The sequence below is a fragment of the Pseudophryne corroboree genome, chromosome 11 (assembly GCF_028390025.1).
Source record: "Pseudophryne corroboree isolate aPseCor3 chromosome 11, aPseCor3.hap2, whole genome shotgun sequence".
In the NCBI taxonomy this organism is placed as follows: domain Eukaryota; kingdom Metazoa; phylum Chordata; class Amphibia; order Anura; family Myobatrachidae; genus Pseudophryne; species Pseudophryne corroboree.
The window spans coordinates 298,404,909-298,422,834 of record NC_086454.1 but is presented as its reverse complement, the minus strand read 5'-3'; the positions used below and the strand labels follow the sequence as shown (position 1 = coordinate 298,422,834).

Below are 17,926 nucleotides of genomic sequence, written 5' to 3'. Positions count from 1 at the left end.
ATAGCGTGCACCCGCGGACGCACGGTATGCGTATTTACGGTAGAGTTTATGTAACCGTAGCGTGCGACTCATTCGTTACATATTTTCACAATTAATGTAGTTTGTAGACCATGGTCCCTTTGATAGATTCTGAAAGTTTGGTTAATATAGAATGTCCCTGAACGGAGGAATCCCTCTTTGTATTGTGCGAAGGGTCTAACAGGAATCATACAGCAGTGTTTGGTACCCATCGGAAGAGTATTTAATTAACAATATTCCGATGTTGGTTTGGAGCGTATTAATCGCTCGTGCGGATAGTTATGGACATAAGAAGTTTATGTCCATTTCTATTATTTACTCGTACTCAGGTATGCGGCGGGAAACCCAGTTTCCCACCCACCTGAGCTGTTGGAAATCGTCACAGCCCACCTGTATGAATCAACCTATGACCTTTTGTTATGATGCGGGGCCGAATTCCTTCGTCCAATGGACAATGGGATTGTAGGGACTATGAGATTGCATTGTGTGTGGGGCATAAATAGGCAGGCCGACCATATCCAATTTCACTCTCATCAACGGTTTTCTTGCTGATAATCGGGAGCTGGATATCGAGGCGCATGCGATCATACCCTTTGTGCGTAAGTTTCTCTCCGTAATCATTGTCTTACTGTGAGCCAATCTCTCTCTCTCTCCGTCTCTCTCTCTCCGTCTCTCTCTCTCTCACCCTTCTCTTTCTCTTGTATCTCCCATTGACTATTATCGTATTGTATTAGATCAGCATAGTATTGTATTGTATTTCTTGTATAGTTATTTGGTTAGGAAGTCTCTGTTATATTGTAGTGTATCATTTGTACTGTGATTCTTTTTGCAAGTATAATAGTTATAATACAGATAATAGGCTTTGGACCCTAAACAGGTATCTGTGTATTTTTCTCATAGTGTTAAGTGTTCACTTGAGCGTCGGTGACGCTCAAGCAGCTTTGTAGTTAGTCAGGTTACACAAGGTTGCACTTACACCCTGTATTCACATTAAGGTATTCTGTGTATTACTTTGATAAAAGGTTTAGACATAAAGGTATAGCGTTGTGAGCGTCTGCGCCGCTGGTGATCTCCTCGTGGTCTCGAGCGTCCGCTACGCCGTAGCGAATCATTACTCTAGTCATAGCCAATAACGTGTTGTCCTGTGATCACTGGGCCGTGAGCGAACGTGACGCTTGAGCGCCTCGCCTTCGGCTGAGCGATCGTTACGCAACTAGCGTACCCTTACGGTACTTCTTAAGTAAACAGCGTACAGTGTTCTTAGACTTCATTAAGGGTTGTTTATACGACAAAAGAATTTAGCATTGTCAATTGGAGGCTCGGGTAGTGCTGGACTACTCCTGTTACTCCCATGGCTGGAACTGTCCCACCAGAGTCGCCAAACCAGCCGAGATTACAATAGGGCCTTTGCATACCAAGCATTCGTTTTTGCTAGCTGCATCGGCACCAACCAATCTCCTGGGAAGAGACTTACTATGTAAAATGGGTTGCGTCATTTATTGTACTCCTGAAGGTGTATTCTTGGACATTCCTGAGAATCACGCTCAGGAAGTACGAGACATGTTAGACTCCCCATCAAAATTAATGTCACATCCCATTATGACAAATAGGAATCCATCCCAAATAGAAGAGATGACATCTCAGATACCACAGTCACTTTGGACAAAAGATGGACAGGACACTGGATTAATGGCAAACGTAGCTCCAGTAGTTGTACAAGTAAAAGATGGTAGGATAGCTCCAAAAATCCCACAGTATCCTCTGAAGCCAGAGGTGGAGTTAGGAGTTTTCCCAGTAATAGAGCGCTTGCTACAACAGGGCATTCTAGTAAGAACGTCCAGCACAGCAAATAGTCCCATCTTCCCTGTTAAAAAGAGTGGGGGGAGGGGTTACAGGCTAGTGCAGGATCTAAGGGGGATTAACAAAATAGTTGAGAGTCAGTTCCCCGTAGTGCCTAATCCAGCTGTCATCCTAATGCAAATTCCTCCCACTGCCAAATTTTTCACTGTTATTGACCTCTGCTCCGCATTCTTTTCGGTACCTCTGCACCCTGACAGCCAATACTTGTTTGCATTTACATACAGAGGAGTCCAATACACGTGGACTCGGTTACCCCAAGGTTTCATAGATAGTCCAAGTATATTTTCTCAGGCTTTGCATGATTGTTTACAGTCTTTCCAACCGGAGAGTGGATCAGTATTGATACAGTATGTAGATGATTTACTACTGTGTTCAGATTCGCTGGAAGCTTCCCTGAAGGATACGAAACAGCTCCTGTTTCATCTTTCAGACAAAGGACATAAGGTTTCCAAAGACAAGTTGCAATTATGCCAAACTAAGGTAAAATATCTGGGACACTGTCTAACACAAGGACTGAGACACCTGACCGCTGATAGAATCCAAGCCATTAGAGACATGACACTGCCACAAACCCAGCAACAGATCAGGACGTTTTTAGGAATGTGTGGGTATTGCCGTAATTGGATCCCAGGGTTTTCCATATTGGCGTTACCTTTGCAGGAAATGGTCTCCTCAAACAAACCTGATAGGATCTCGCATACAGACGAATCCGAAACAGCATTTGGGAGACTCAAACAGTGCCTAACGCAGGCGCCAGCACTAGGTATGCCAGACTATGGGAAACCCTTTGAACTATACGGAACAGAAAGTGCTGGTTGCGCAGCAGGTGTACTAACCCAAAAACACGGTGATACCAGCAGGCCAGTTGCATACTACAGTGCTCAGTTAGACACGGTAGCGCGATCCCTCCCCACATGCTTGCGTAGCGTTGCGGCGATAGCATTGCTAGTGACAAAAAGCGAAGATGTCGTGCTAGGCCACAACCTCACAATCCATACACCACATGCAGTATCTGCCTTATTGAATTCTGCCCAAACCAGACACGTCTCATCAGCAAGGTTTACAAGATGGGAATTGGCATTAATGGCCCCAGTAAACATCACCATAAGGAGATGCAGCACATTAAATCCTGCAACATTTCTCCCAGGTGTGCCTGGTCAGACACAAAGGGTGGAAGGTGAGAGTGATGGGGAAGGAGGATTTAATACAAAGGAAGATGCACATGATTGTATGGAATATTTGACCCAAAATTTTACCGCAAGGCCTGACATCAGTGACAATCCACTGGAAGATGCAGAACTCACGTTCTACACGGACGGTAGTTGTCACAGACAGTCAGACTCGGGAGACTTGTGTACTGGATACGCAGTCGTAGATGACCAAGACACCATAGAAGCGGAACCGCTAGGTCCACCTCACTCAGCCCAGGTTGCTGAACTGGTCGCCCTAACCAGAGCATGTGAATTGGCTAAGGGTAAGTCAGCCAATATCTACACCGATTCTAGATACGCCTTCGGGGTAGTACATGATTTCAGAGCCCTATGGCGCCTCAGAAATTTCATGACGGCAGCTGGTACACCGATAGCGCATGCAGCTTATATAAAAAGGCTTCTAACAGCGATACAGGAACCCGACAGAGTGGCTGTTATCAAATGTAAAGCACATACATATAGCCAAGACCCAGTATCCCTTGGTAACAGCCGAGCAGACAAAGCCGCAAAGCTTGCAGCTGCTACCCCCATACAGACCGACACCACACAACTGATGGTATTCAATACCATCAACACACAGAAGTTGTGTGAGATGCAGAATTTGTGTTCCACACAGGAAAAGGCAGTCTGGAAGGCAAAGGGATATGGCCAGGAGTCCTCAGGGCTCTGGACGGATGGACATGGTAAACCAGTGGCCCCCAGAGCATATCTTCCATGCCTGGCTGAGGCAGCTCACGGGTTGACTCATCTAGGCAAGGAGGGGATGTGCAAATTGGTAAGAGCATACTGGTGCGCCCCAGGATTCTCCTCTCATGCGGGTAAAAGAGCAATGTCATGCCTTACCTGTCTGAGAAAGAATATTGGAAAAGCAATACCTACAGAACCATCCCATATCCCACCTGCCGGCGGCCCTTTCCAGGTAATACAAATTGACTTCATTCAATTACCCCCATGTCGAAATTTGAAATATGTACTTGTTTGTATAGATGTTTTCTCGAATTGGGTCGAAGCATTTCCAGCAGCTACAAATACCGCTATGTTTACAGCTAAAAAAATTGTACAGGAATTTGTATGTAGATATGGTATCCCTAGAATCATTGAAAGTGATAGGGGTACCCATTTTACCGGTGATGTCTTTCAAGGAATGTGTAAATTAATGGGTATTGATAGCAAGCTGCACACTCCGTACCGTCCACAGGCGAGTGCGAAAGTCGAAAGAGTGAACAGCACTATTAAAAATAAATTGAGTAAAGTAATGGCAGAGACAGGATTGACGTGGCCAGAAGCTTTACCCATTGTTTTGTATAGCATCAGAACCACTCCCAGGTCCCCTCTTGACATGCGGTTGTCGACCAAACAGAATTTCAAAAGGGGACAGGTTATGATTAACCCTCAGGATGATTTGAAATGTAACAATGAAGTAACTGTAAAATACTTGATTAACATGAGTAAGCAGTTGAGGAATCAAAATGATAATCTGAAGTTGGTGATTCCTGATTTACCAGATAGTAATTGTCATGACATTGAACCTGGGGATTATGTAATGATACGAAATTTTCTACGCTCAGGTTGTCTTATTGATAGATGGGAAGGACCATACCAGGTCTTATTGACTAGCACCACAGCATTGAAGGTTGCTGAGAGAGAGACTTGGGTCCATTCATCCCACTGCAAAAAGGTTGCTGATCCAGAGAAGTCCCGTGATAAGGAACAGACGGTAGAGGTTGTATCACTGGAGTGTCTGTTCCAGGAGGACTGAGGCGGCACCTGAGCCTTGAAGACCGAAAGCAGCTGTCGACTCCCTTCTCCCTTTTATTGTTTTTCTCCACTTCCCATCCCCTCTCCCTTAAAATTTCTTTTTCCCCCTTCTCATCCTTCTCTATTTCCTCCTCAAAGATGGACTTGCCCCAAGAGACTGTGATCCGGATTTTGATGTTAACCATGATGTTGACCAGAGCAGTCTGTTCCGGCGAGAGTACCATAGAGGTCGAGAGAGGTTCTGGAATGGGTTCCGATTATGATGATGGAGGCGTAGTTTTCCAAGATCAACCAAACCAACAAGCAAAGGCGAGTATCAGAAAACGATCCGATAGAAGAAATTGTGATGGATTGTTAGCTGAAGAAAACTGTATCTGTAGGCTCTGTGACAATTTGATTGAGGATGGGTGCATAAAGAAATGCCAATCCAGTTTTAATATCCATATGGACCGGCATCCATTGAGTGACTATCACTCCTTAGTGGGTAACGTATTAAACCAAACAGATTGTTGGGTATGCTCTCAAGTACCTCAGGGTCATAGCAAATCAGGGCTAGTACCATTTCCTTTAACGTTAGGGGAGGTACTTGAGCTAAGTGGTGGGAGACCGGTGGACCGGAGGTTTAACATCTCCAGCCCTCCTAGTTTGAAGCTCCACCAATACCATGTGGATAGGTCCCTCTTATGTTTTAATATCTCCAATCCCCGTAAGCCGGGAAATTGGGAAGTGTCATGGAGCAACCTTACCATGACCTTTTCACACAGAGCAGATAGAATGCCTACAGATACAGAGCTTGTACGCCACATAGCCAGTAGAGGAAAATCTTTCCGGTATCGATATACCTTAGGAAATAGGATTACTAGAGTTGGAGAAGTATCACCAGGATACTGTGCACATATCGTACAAACTGATACGTGCATTAAGCAGATGGAAGAATTAGGGTCAGGAGAGTTCACCTGGAAGGTGTGTAATATGGTAATGTCCTTCTCCGTCCCATATGTTCTCCCCGATGATGCATATTTCATATGCGGGAGAAAGGCGTACAAGTGGCTTGCCCCAAACTCTGAAGGATTGTGTTATATTGGAAAAGTATTGCCTGAAGTGATGACTGTTACACATGACAAAATGAAGGACATACACCGTGGTGCCCAAGCTCCTTATACTCACACTCATTACGAGCACCGAGTTAAAAGACAACTGTCAGAAAGGTTAGAGCATCCGGCCTCTGATCTTATCCATGAATCCACCGGGATTCAGGTTCTGGTAGCGTTAGATTTCACTCGCACCGCTCGAGGAGTGATGAATTATAGATACATTTCCGCACTCGCCAATTTGTTAGATAATATCACTGAAATGTATGATGACACGTTCAGATACACTGGAAGAGAACTTCAAGCTTATAAAACAGAACTAGTTCAGCATAGGATGGTTCTTAATTATCTTACAGCAGTAACAGGCGGATATTGTGTTACATTGGCAACACAGTACGGCATAAAGTGTTGCACGTATATCACAAATAGCACCGAGGATCCGGTAGAGGTCATAGACCAAAAGATGGACGATATTCTCCAATTAAAATGGGAATTTCGCCGAAAACACAATCTCACCCTTGCCGCTGTAGGTAATGAGCTGACTAGTTGGGTGTCATGGTTGAACCCGCGAAATTGGTTCTCCGGTTTAGGAGACTGGGCTCAAGGAGTCATAATGGATGTTGGAAAGTTTCTCCTATGTATCTTAGGTGTTGTTATATCTATTGGATTGATATTTATAGATGCGGGCAGGCTTTAATGAGGTGCAAACAAAGTACAAAAGTGATGAGCTTGAGGAGTGAGGAAACCGTAATTAACCTGGATTTGATTTATGACCCAATGATAGAAACCATGATGTGATGAAAATGCGATTATAAGGTCCGTTTCTTTCACCTGTTTTTCTGCTTTTTCTCCAAGATACAAAGACCCCCTTGGACGAGGAAGTTGACGAGACGCTATACAGACAACAGACAAGCACCAAAGATGAAGTTTTGACAACCTATGATATGGACACTTGATGAACTTTGCCATGGATCCCCAGTTTCCCTAGTATTTTTAAACTCACGCTAGCCCAACATTTTTTGTAAATCTGATGGCACTGACAAAGCTATTTGCTCATGCCCAAGGAGCAATACAGCGCAAAGAAGACGACTCTCAACAGATACCGAACAAAACTTCAACAACAGATGTACATTTCCCTGACATAGAATATCATTGCATTTTCCATAAGTGTTCTTTATCTTCATCTCTACAACCCTCAGGTAATAACACACATAGTATAGGGAATACAGGCACAGATATCAGCAATCACATATTCCCCCATTCATGTATCATCAACTAAAATGTGCTCCCCATTTTGTTCAAAAGCCGAAAAGAGCTCGGTAAAGTTTGACAGCCCATCCACAGACCTGTACCACGGGATAAGAAGGAATTCAAATGTATACTTCGCAATACCTCGAAGCTTGATTTACCACACGTACGGCACGATGATACATGACCCTCCAAACATGGACTCATACACACATGCTTCTGCTTTCTCACTAGGTCATACCCTCTTCACACCTACTCCACTCTTCTTCCTTTCCCCACCATGGAAATCAATTAACCCCTGACTTATATTTTTCTCCTTTTGAAATGTTTTGAAGGTGGCAGTTATTATTGACTGCCAAAGGGTGGACTGTCAAAGTCAGAAAAATATCCCCATACACTCTGCCATATTTGCACCGCACACTGGTCTGCGCTGCGCATGCGTACGCTCTCCCGTGAAGGCGCATACCCGCAATAGCGTGCACCCGCGGACGCACGGTATGCGTATTTACGGTAGAGTTTATGTAACCGTAGCGTGCGACTCATTCGTTACATATTTTCACAATTAATGTAGTTTGTAGACCATGGTCCCTTTGATAGATTCTGAAAGTTTGGTTAATATAGAATGTCCCTGAACGGAGGAATCCCTCTTTGTATTGTGCGAAGGGTCTAACAGGAATCATACAGCAGTGTTTGGTACCCATCGGAAGAGTATTTAATTAAGAATATTCCGATGTTGGTTTGGAGCGTATTAATCGCTCGTGCGGATAGTTATGGACATAAGAAGTTTATGTCCATTTCTATTATTTACTCGTACTCAGGTATGCGGCGGGAAACCCAGTTTCCCACCCACCTGAGCTGTTGGAAATCGTCACAGCCCACCTGTATGAATCAACCTATGACCTTTTGTTATGATGCGGGGCCGAATTCCTTCGTCCAATGGACAATGGGATTGTAGGGACTATGAGATTGCATTGTGTGTGGGGCATAAATAGGCAGGCCGACCATATCCAATTTCACTCTCATCAACGGTTTTCTTGCTGATAATCGGGAGCTGGATATCGAGGCGCATGCGATCATACCCTTTGTGCGTAAGTTTCTCTCCGTAATCATTGTCTTACTGTGAGCCAATCTCTCTCTCTCTCCGTCTCTCTCTCTCTCTCCGTCTCTCTCTCTCTCACCCTTCTCTTTCTCTTGTATCTCCCATTGACTATTATCGTATTGTATTAGATCAGCATAGTATTGTATTGTATTTCTTGTATAGTTATTTGGTTAGGAAGTCTCTGTTATATTGTAGTGTATCATTTGTACTGTGATTCTTTTTGCAAGTATAATAGTTATAATACAGATAATAGGCTTTGGACCCTAAACAGGTATCTGTGTATTTTTCTCATAGTGTTAAGTGTTCACTTGAGCGTCGGTGACGCTCAAGCAGCTTTGTAGTTAGTCAGGTTACACAAGGTTGCACTTACACCCTGTATTCACATTAAGGTATTCTGTGTATTACTTTGATAAAAGGTTTAGACATAAAGGTATAGCGTTGTGAGCGTCTGCGCCGCTGGTGATCTCCTCGTGGTCTCGAGCGTCCGCTACGCCGTAGCGAATCATTACTCTAGTCATAGCCAATAACGTGTTGTCCTGTGATCACTGGGCCGTGAGCGAACGTGACGCTTGAGCGCCTCGCCTTCGGCTGAGCGATCGTTACGCAACTAGCGTACCCTTACGGTACTTCTTAAGTAAACAGCGTACAGTGTTCTTAGACTTCATTAAGGGTTGTTTATACGACAAAAGAATTTAGCATTGTCACCCTTTTCTACCCACCCCCCCCCACCCCCACTTTTTTTCTTGTTATGTGTTGGATACTTCATTTTTGATCATTTTATTATATTTGATAACTTTTCATGGTGGACAGTCTGTTATTATGCTTCCAGATGTACTGTCACCATGCTTTTGTTATTATCTTACGGAACTTCCGGAAATTGCGTTTTTTTCCTTTTTTTTGTTCTATGTGGAGATTGTTATTTCCATAAATAAAAAGTAAAGAATTTATTAAAAATAAAATCTAAAAAATGGCCAACTACATACTAGCATAAACTGCCTGATCAAGGTAATGGGCGACAGGATTTTCGTGCAGCCCTAATCAGGAGAGTTGGATGTTTTGGGTACGGCTATAAGATAAACACATAAAATTCAACAAATGGCCCATTTTGGAACAGTAACTGGCTTTTTAGGCTCTTTACATGGTCTGATCCGGATCAGCAGTTTTATACCAGGAGTGTCCATGGCATATATGAAGACTATTCTAGAGCACTGGGGTGTAAACAGGGAACCTAGATGTGTGTAACAGACCAGCACGGCACCTGCTGCCAAGAAGCACACTTCCTCATTTCTGCAGTGTGAAAATGGAATCTATACTAAATATCAAAGGTTTAATATGCTGTGTGACTCACTAGCGGCAGGTTGGATATGTGCGTTGTTACAGTTTTAGCTGTTTATAACTGAGGCATGGGCTAGATATCCAATTTAAAGGGGCACAACTTTAGATATCAGAAAACCCAGCGAAACAAAGCAAGTGCTACAGTACCTCTTTGGGGTGACGGATGAGAGGAGTCAGCACCAATGCAGATTTCTGATGCTCTTTAGCACTTAATAAAAAGATCTTTTGTTTGTACAGTACTTCCTGTGATTACTAAATAATGTGCATACATGACAACACAAGGCATTTGGCCTGGCACACCAAGCTCTACTAGCGTTTACTATTACTACAACCAAAGTTACGCCCCTTTCACATCGCCAGGACACACCCGGGACTTTGTACGCGGGTCCAACTTGGTGCGTTCCGGCTTTGGCCCCTTTCAGACTCTGCAGCTGGTCCCAGCTTATTGCCGGGTCAGCGGTCATGCATCCGGGGCTTACACTTGGAGATGAGATTATCTCCAAGTGCCGGCTTTCCTATACTGTGAATGAGTCCCGGGTCGCATCGACCCTGCACTTCAACCCGGGTCGTACCAGTGTATAACCCTGCTTTAATCCCAGGTTGAAATGCCGGGTCAATGGACCCGGGAAAATGTTAAGTAGCGCATTCACACTGCACCTCAACCCAGGTCGACCTGGCAATAACCCAGAATATTTTGGCAATGTGAAAGGGTTGTTATCCGTAATACCTTACCTCAGTGCATTGGTTCCCAAACAGTCCTCAAGGCACCCCAAAAGTCCAAGTTCTAACATTACCCATGCTTAGGCATAGGTGTATACAAGCAGGGATATTTCTAATACCTGGACTGTTGGGGTGCCTTGAGGACCATGTTTGGGAACCACTGCCTCAGTATTTTCCCAACTCCGATCCTCAAAGACCCATAACATTGCATGTTTTACAGATCTCCCCAGTATCAACAAGTGAAATAATTAGCTCCACCTGTGGGTTAGTCAGTAACTATTACACCTGTGCACCATCTAGGAGATCTGGAAACCATGTACTGTTAGAGGTCCCTGATGACTGGAGTTGGGAAACACTGCCCGTATCAGCGTTCAGCAATTGTAGGTGCTAGGTGTAGGGTGATTTGGTCTCCCAGCCTACCTGGTGTTACACTATAAACTAGCTTAGCATATTTCTCAAATATAAAATGTACCCTTTAAATTGGCGCACTGGCATTCACTGATGCACCGGCATCACCAATGACTCGCTATAAATACGTGAAAATATTTATTTCCACTACAAAAGTGAAGTAATAAAATATATCCTAAGTTTGCAACTACAGAGAAGTCCCTTACTTTCTTCAGGTCTTCATATGTGATATAGAAGAAGTCCATGTTCTTTCTTTGCCTGTACCAGCCCTTCACATGGTCGAACCACGATCCGTAGTACACTGAGGGATGAAACAGACATAAGCAATGACAAACTGACTTTCTGTTGTTGAACTACAACTCCCAGCACGCTAAGCCAGCCAGCATCAGGGCACATAGCATTTCAAACTATGGGCCTGTATCACAGATGGACGCAGATCTCACCGACACTGTGTCTTTGTACGTAGCGGCCGCGCGATAATATGCAACTGGCCGCACAAGGCGTCATGTGTAAACAGACGCCTCCTGCCGGCTTCTCTGATCCGCCATCGGATAATCTGCATAAACAGCGGCCATCTGAGTGACCCTCAGGTTAGTCTTGATGACCAGGAAATTCAGTCTGCTGAAGCCAAGGAAGCGACATTCAAGGAGGCAGCCACTGGGTATAGCATGACCTGAAAATGGGGCCAACACACCCCTGTTTTCTGCAACCCTGCCAGTCGCCACTCCCGAACACAAGCAGCATGCCAATCATTCCGCTGCATTTGAGGCACTACAAGTGACATTGCGGCCCCAGATGCGTGGCTTCTGCACAGATCCAAAATCAGGGATCTATGTTAACACTGGGTTTATGCACATCTCTGAATCAGGCTCTATGTCATATGAAATAGCTCAGGACAGTCCCTGTGGATCACCGACATTCATTCACCGAAAACACGTCTAGTCATTTTATTCTTTCATTTTTTTGTCTTGAGCTCTATATTACAGAAATGTAATTAGGGCGTACAGTACATACAGAGGAGAGACACTGCTATTATAAATGGGTAAACTGAGCAATAGGAGAACAATGACCGTTAGGGCGATTAACAGTGCTGTGGCTAGATACATGGGCGGCATCTGGTCAGAACAGTTGCTGGCAACACCCCCATCACAGCTCCGCACTTCCCGGCACTCTTGGTGGCGGATTGTACAGTAGCCCCGCCCCCTGCTCTTTACAGACTCTGGGTGGCCAGCATGTTGTAGTAAGAGGAGGTCGGGCGTGACGTCCGGGCTTCTAGTGAGGACGCTCTGGGCAAACCTACTAGACAAGATCATTTTAACAGGTACTATGGTGATCATTTTGAACTCTTACCTTCGCCTTTAAGGAAGAGCTGCAGGAATTCAGAAAAGGATCCCAAGTCTGGGAGGAATTTTGCCATTTTGTGGAAATAGTAGAAGGAAACGGCCACGTCTTTGGGATTTCTTGCTATGTAGATGACCTGAAAACAAGACATATTTTTGATCTAATCTCTGTAAGACAGCATATTAACGTCCTGTATGCAAATTGGTCTGAATCTGTACACAAAATGCTACGATGCAGCAGCTTTTTTTCCTGCCAAGTTCTGTAATATTTTGTTTACAGATTCGTATATCAAATTAATCAGTGAAGCGTTTTGTTGCATCTGACTGTGACTAAGACGCACAGTCACATGAAAAAGATAATACACCACTCAGCGCAGCTCAATCATGCCAGGCATCTTGCGCCAAGCGTATGGGGACACATCTGTTCTATGCAGATTTTCAAATCGGATTAAAAAAAAAAAAAAATTATATATATATATAGGAGATTGACTCACTGGTTGACTCATTACGAAATCTCTTAAACCACAAGGCCTACAATCTTAAAACTTGGCAGGTAGCTTCTCCTTAGGTCCCAGGTGCTTGCTAAGAACCGGTTTTACAAATGTCACTGCCCATCCACGGAAATCACCAAAAATAAATGAATATATGTATGTATGTTCGTTCCAGCATAACTCCGGAATGCCTGCAGCAATTTACACCAAACTTGATACACATATGACTTACAATCTGGGAAAAAAACACTGTGGGGTAACACACCCCTAGCACCCGCACAGGCAGCAGCACAGAGTATTTCAGGAGACAGCATAACTCTGGAATGCCTGGTGCAATTTACACCAAACTTGCTACACATATGACATACAATCTGGGAACAAACACTGTGGGGGTAATACACCCCTAGGGGTGGGCCAGCAGCACAGACTATATCAGGACATGTCAGTGATGACAGGGTTTCATGTGACAGTGGCAGTGACATGATGTGAGGAGGGGAATGGAGGTAACAGGAAGCCACATGCTGAGAGTCATATAGTGAGAAGAGCAGGGTCCCAAGCAGCACAGAGTATATTAGGAGATGCATGATATGTCAGGCAAGACAGGGCTGCATGCAGTGCCATAACTAGACATTGTAGCGCTGTGTGCTAGAAACGGCATCGGCACCCCCCCCCCATTATGTAAAATAGGGGCTGTAGTCGCGCGCAAAAAAATAAAGGGGCATTGCTTCATGGGGAAGGGGTGTGTCCACAAAATAATACCAATTCATATTACGGTGCACAGTAGTCTCCATTATTCAAATTAAGCCACACAGTAGCGCCACTACACCAGGTAGAGCCCCTTTTACACATTACAGCAGCCAGCGTCCCCTTTTTACACATTACGGCAGATAGATAGATACTTAATCTCTCCTCGCTGGCTCAGGCAGTCAGGCTCCTCGGTGTAGCTGCTGGCAGATACCGGGCAGGGGAGGAGGAGGGAGGGGGACTCGGGAGCCACAGCAGTGCACTGTAATTGGTGGCTGTGCTGCTGCAGCTGTCCCTCTCCTTCCACATTGGCTGGCCGCCACCGCTGTGAATGCTGGGATGAGGGAAGTGCATCCCAGCATACACAGCGGCGGCGGCCAGCCTATGTGGAAGGAGAGGGACAGCTGCAGCAGCACTGCCACCAATTACAGTGCGCTGCTGCGGCTCCCGAGTCCCCCTCCCTCCTCCTCCTCCTTCTCCCCTGCCTCCGGCGCTGCTGCTCCTCTACTCTCAGGCGGCTTGTTATGAGTCAGTTTGACTCATTACAATGCCGCTGACCAAAATCATGGGGATGCGGTCAGTTGCGCCCTCCAGGCGACTGTGCTGTGTGCCAGGCACACCTGGCACACAAGTAGTTACGGCTCTGGCTGCATGTGACAGGGGCAGTGACATGGTGTCAGGAGGGGAATGGAGGTAGCACAAACCCACACACTGACAGTTATATAGTAGAAGTAGCAGGGTCTCACAGCAGCACAGAGTATACCAGGAGATGCTTACGCTACGCTATATAAGAAACTGTAAATATGATAATTTTACAGGGGCACTGACATGATGTGAGGAGGGGAATGGAGGCAGCAGGAAGCCACAGACTGAGATTTGTATAGTAGAAGAGCAGGGTCCCTTGGGGGACCAAAAAGGGTCCGGCCACTACACAAAGTGGGTCAGGGAAGCAAGATATGCCTATATACTGGATCTCTAACCAACGTAAATTAACAAACAACTATAATTCTAATTTACCATCCTCATCCTGTAGCGAAGCACGGTATTCAGCTAATATATATATATATCTAACACGGCTATTCTGTGTAATCAAAAACAGAGTACACTACTACAGATGGATGGAAAACCTACAGCAGCCGAGTTATGCAGAGTCACATGTACAGAGGACGAAAAATGTTGTCATTGCACATTACAATTCCTGCCACTAATAGAGGGAACTTTAAATAAAATTAAAAAAAAAAGTATAAAGATAAATAGTAGCACAGACTACATTTGTTACTACTTGTAGTATCTTTCATGAAATACATTTCATGAGACAAAACACATGTGTTGCGTTACAAAATCCATTTTGTGGTGCAATATACACAGACTAAAGTGTCTTGCACAAAAGTGCAGTCTGTGTCAGATCCTGTCATACGTCAGGCACGCAGAATGTTCGTACCATGACCCTCAACCCAAATATCTACACCCCAACCTGTCCTTAAAATTCCCATGCCAAGGAGGTCACCCACAGCTATGGCGCCATAACAGAGGAAAACCTCATAATGTATAAAGATTCTCCCTGTAGGAGGGGCCATCGGAGTGACTTCTGAGTCCCACATGGCGATACTTAGTCAGGCGGCCTCACCCTGCAGTACTGGAGTCAGCATAAAAGTGACCAGAAGCAAATTTTTATTGCATTTTTTTTATTTTTTTATTATGTCATGGGACCCAAGTCTAAGCACAGAATGCATTTATGTTTCATATACACCTTATACACACAGCCTGAAGGTCATTTTAGCCAATATTTATTCATTAAACAAAGTGTGTGTACATTCACACAAGTCAGTTATGTTTCATATACACCTTATACACAGCCTGGAGGTCATTTAATACAATATTTGTAATAACTTTGTGTATTAAACAAAGTTTTTGTACATTGAGCCATCAGAAAACAAAGGTTTTGATAGCTCACTCTCACTCAAAATTCCGTATTTCGGAATATTTGGATATGGGATACTCAACCTGTAATTTAGATAAGCAGTAAGGTATAGTAATTGTCCAACAGGAGGCAAATGAATGCTGTCCAGTAAGAGGTGGGTGATCCAACTCGATTGTCTCAATGGGGACTTCCGCATCCCTGAGTACCGCTCTCCAGCTGGCACTGAAGCAGTACAGCAATTGCAGAGGTCACTGTGAGAGGGCCATTGCATAACCACCTGACTACAGAGCTAGAAGAACAACGGCACACATACTCGTTTTACACCTAACTTTTGAATTCACACAACTTTATAGACAATGTCACCCATCACAGAGCTAAGCATATTGCACCAAACATACATAACACAAATAAAGGTTCATTAAGAACTATTTTATCTCCATAGCATACAGACAACATCAGTATTTAGTGTAACATACCCTCACATTTTAATGACCAATTTCAGAATGTCATTGTCCAATGATCGGCCAGCATACCTTTGCTTTAGACTTCTGCAGGGCAGGAGCAAGAACATCACTCGGGAGGTGCGTGGTTATGATTCTGGGGCCCTCTCCTTCCTTTAGAGTCTCTTTGAAGTATGTGTGCTCCAGCCAAGGAGCCCGCATCCAATTTGGAACAGTTGTGGCAATCTCCGTGTCCCCTTGGCTGTAAATCAGTGTCAAGATCTCTTGCATCCATGTGGTCCCTGTTGTAGAGGATGTAAATATATATAAGCATGAAAAAGACAAATCTATACAGTAAATGTAAAACAATATATATTTAGATAAATACTGCTAGCATCTGTTTGGTAATATAGGTCTTTACTGGCCTCCCCCACAAGGTGGATACCCTGCAAACACCCCAAGTAAGTTGAATACCCCTATATGTAGGACCTAGCAGTACTACAGACTAATATATAGAAAGAACCCACAGTACAAACAGCCATTAAGAGTCCTTGATTATGCTCTAAATCATGGCCACAATTTGCTGAAGACTGTCTGCGCTGGGGATTAACACAATAGATAGGCGGCTGCTTTATTTGTACACTACTAGAACTGTCTCCAACCTCTTAATTCCATAGCTTGTTACTGGCACAAGAAAGAAACTTAGGTAAGGGAATTGGTCAATCACATATGTACCGAAACGTAAACTACACTCAAACGTACTCATATTTCCACATTTTGTGCATAGCAAAAACTCCAATTCTTCATTGTAATATTTAATCATTTTGTTTTCTGTAGGCAGCAGATCTACTCTGTAAAAATGTACTCCAGAAAGTGTGCAGTGAAAAAGAAAGTGCCTCTAGGATTGTATAGTGTTCCTCTATCATTTCCAAATAACAACTATATATGGAAAAAATCTGCAATACTTCAGCGCCCCCCCCCCCCATTTAAACATGTTCACCTAAACACCACACAGTGAATACTAATACAACGCAAGGTGCACTTCCAAACACCAATGTAGCAAAAGTATAAATGTCCTATAAACATATGATAATGTCGATTATCTTTACAGGAATAAAAGCTATACCTTAAACACACCGTCAGTACACTTTAAACCTTTAGCCGCTGCGGCCGCTATACTTAGTTCACACTCTACGCACCTTTTACGCTATTTGCGGACAGAGTCCCGTACAGTGTACGGACTTTGCGGACACACGCCGCACTGACGGTACAAAGTACTCTCAGCGCGTACACACCCAGAGATGCACTTAAAACCTTCTACAGCAATGCAATAATAACAATAATAATACACTTTAAACCTTAGCATGGCAATGAGCACACGACACCAATTGTGATTAACCGCTGGGTTCCGACACCACAGTGGATTATTTCTGAAAGGGGGTTTACAATACAAATTATACACTACAATACAGACAATATATATAACAGAATAATGGCTACAGTCAATGTACATACGTGAGAATATTCGCGTGCGCTTCCTGGTCCAGTCCTCCGTAATCAAATAGATAACGTTGTGAGTCTTGTGACTGGCCGCTCTGCAGCAGGCTTTATTTATACAAGTCTTCCAAAAGCAATACAATGGATACTGTAATCCCTTTGTCCATTGGACACAGGGATGCACCTTTACAGTACAGGAGAGGTCATAGGTTGATTTGAAAAGGTAGGCGATGTCTTTCTCAACTGCTCTTGTGGGTGGTCTCCTCTGGATTCCCGCTGCATACATAATATACAGTAAATACAGTTTATATCTATATTCTGCTTTTGCACATAACTATCCGCAGGAACATGCTATCTTCCGCAGACCAACACCGGAATGTTTCCCTTAAAATACCCTACAGCTGGATACCAAATACCACCTTATAACCTTAGTCTGTCCCCTCTTATCCTGTAAAGGTGAATCCCTTTGTTCTGCAACCATTTAAACAGCTATAACTTTCTGATGTGGTGCAAGGAGACTATGTGTACATTGTGCACTATTTGGATTAAATATGTAATGTGTTCTGATGGCCCTCCATGCGTACACAAACTCTGCCGTAAATACCCATACCACGCGCCGATGTGCAGGACCGCGGGAGCGACCATACGCAAAGTGCGTACATGTGCACGCACTGCAGAACAAGTGCACGCGCATAGGCATGTGTGTGCAGTTTATACGTGCTGTGTGTTCTTCAATATTTTTTTA

At 44.1% G+C, this 17,926-nt stretch overlaps 1 protein-coding gene across 1 annotated transcript in view; it reads right to left on the bottom strand.

The window, feature by feature from the left end:
• The window catches only part of LOC134969511 (sulfotransferase 2B1-like), a 41,867-nt gene that overhangs the window by 4,728 nt on the left and 19,213 nt on the right, over nucleotides 1-17,926 (bottom strand). The window contains exons 2-4 of the mRNA XM_063945507.1: nucleotides 15,778-15,986; nucleotides 12,099-12,225; nucleotides 10,955-11,049 (exon numbers count right to left, since the gene is read on the bottom strand). Coding sequence (XP_063801577.1) covers nucleotides 10,955-11,049; nucleotides 12,099-12,225; nucleotides 15,778-15,986 — 431 coding nt within the window. The remainder of the gene's footprint in view (nucleotides 1-10,954; nucleotides 11,050-12,098; nucleotides 12,226-15,777; nucleotides 15,987-17,926) is intronic.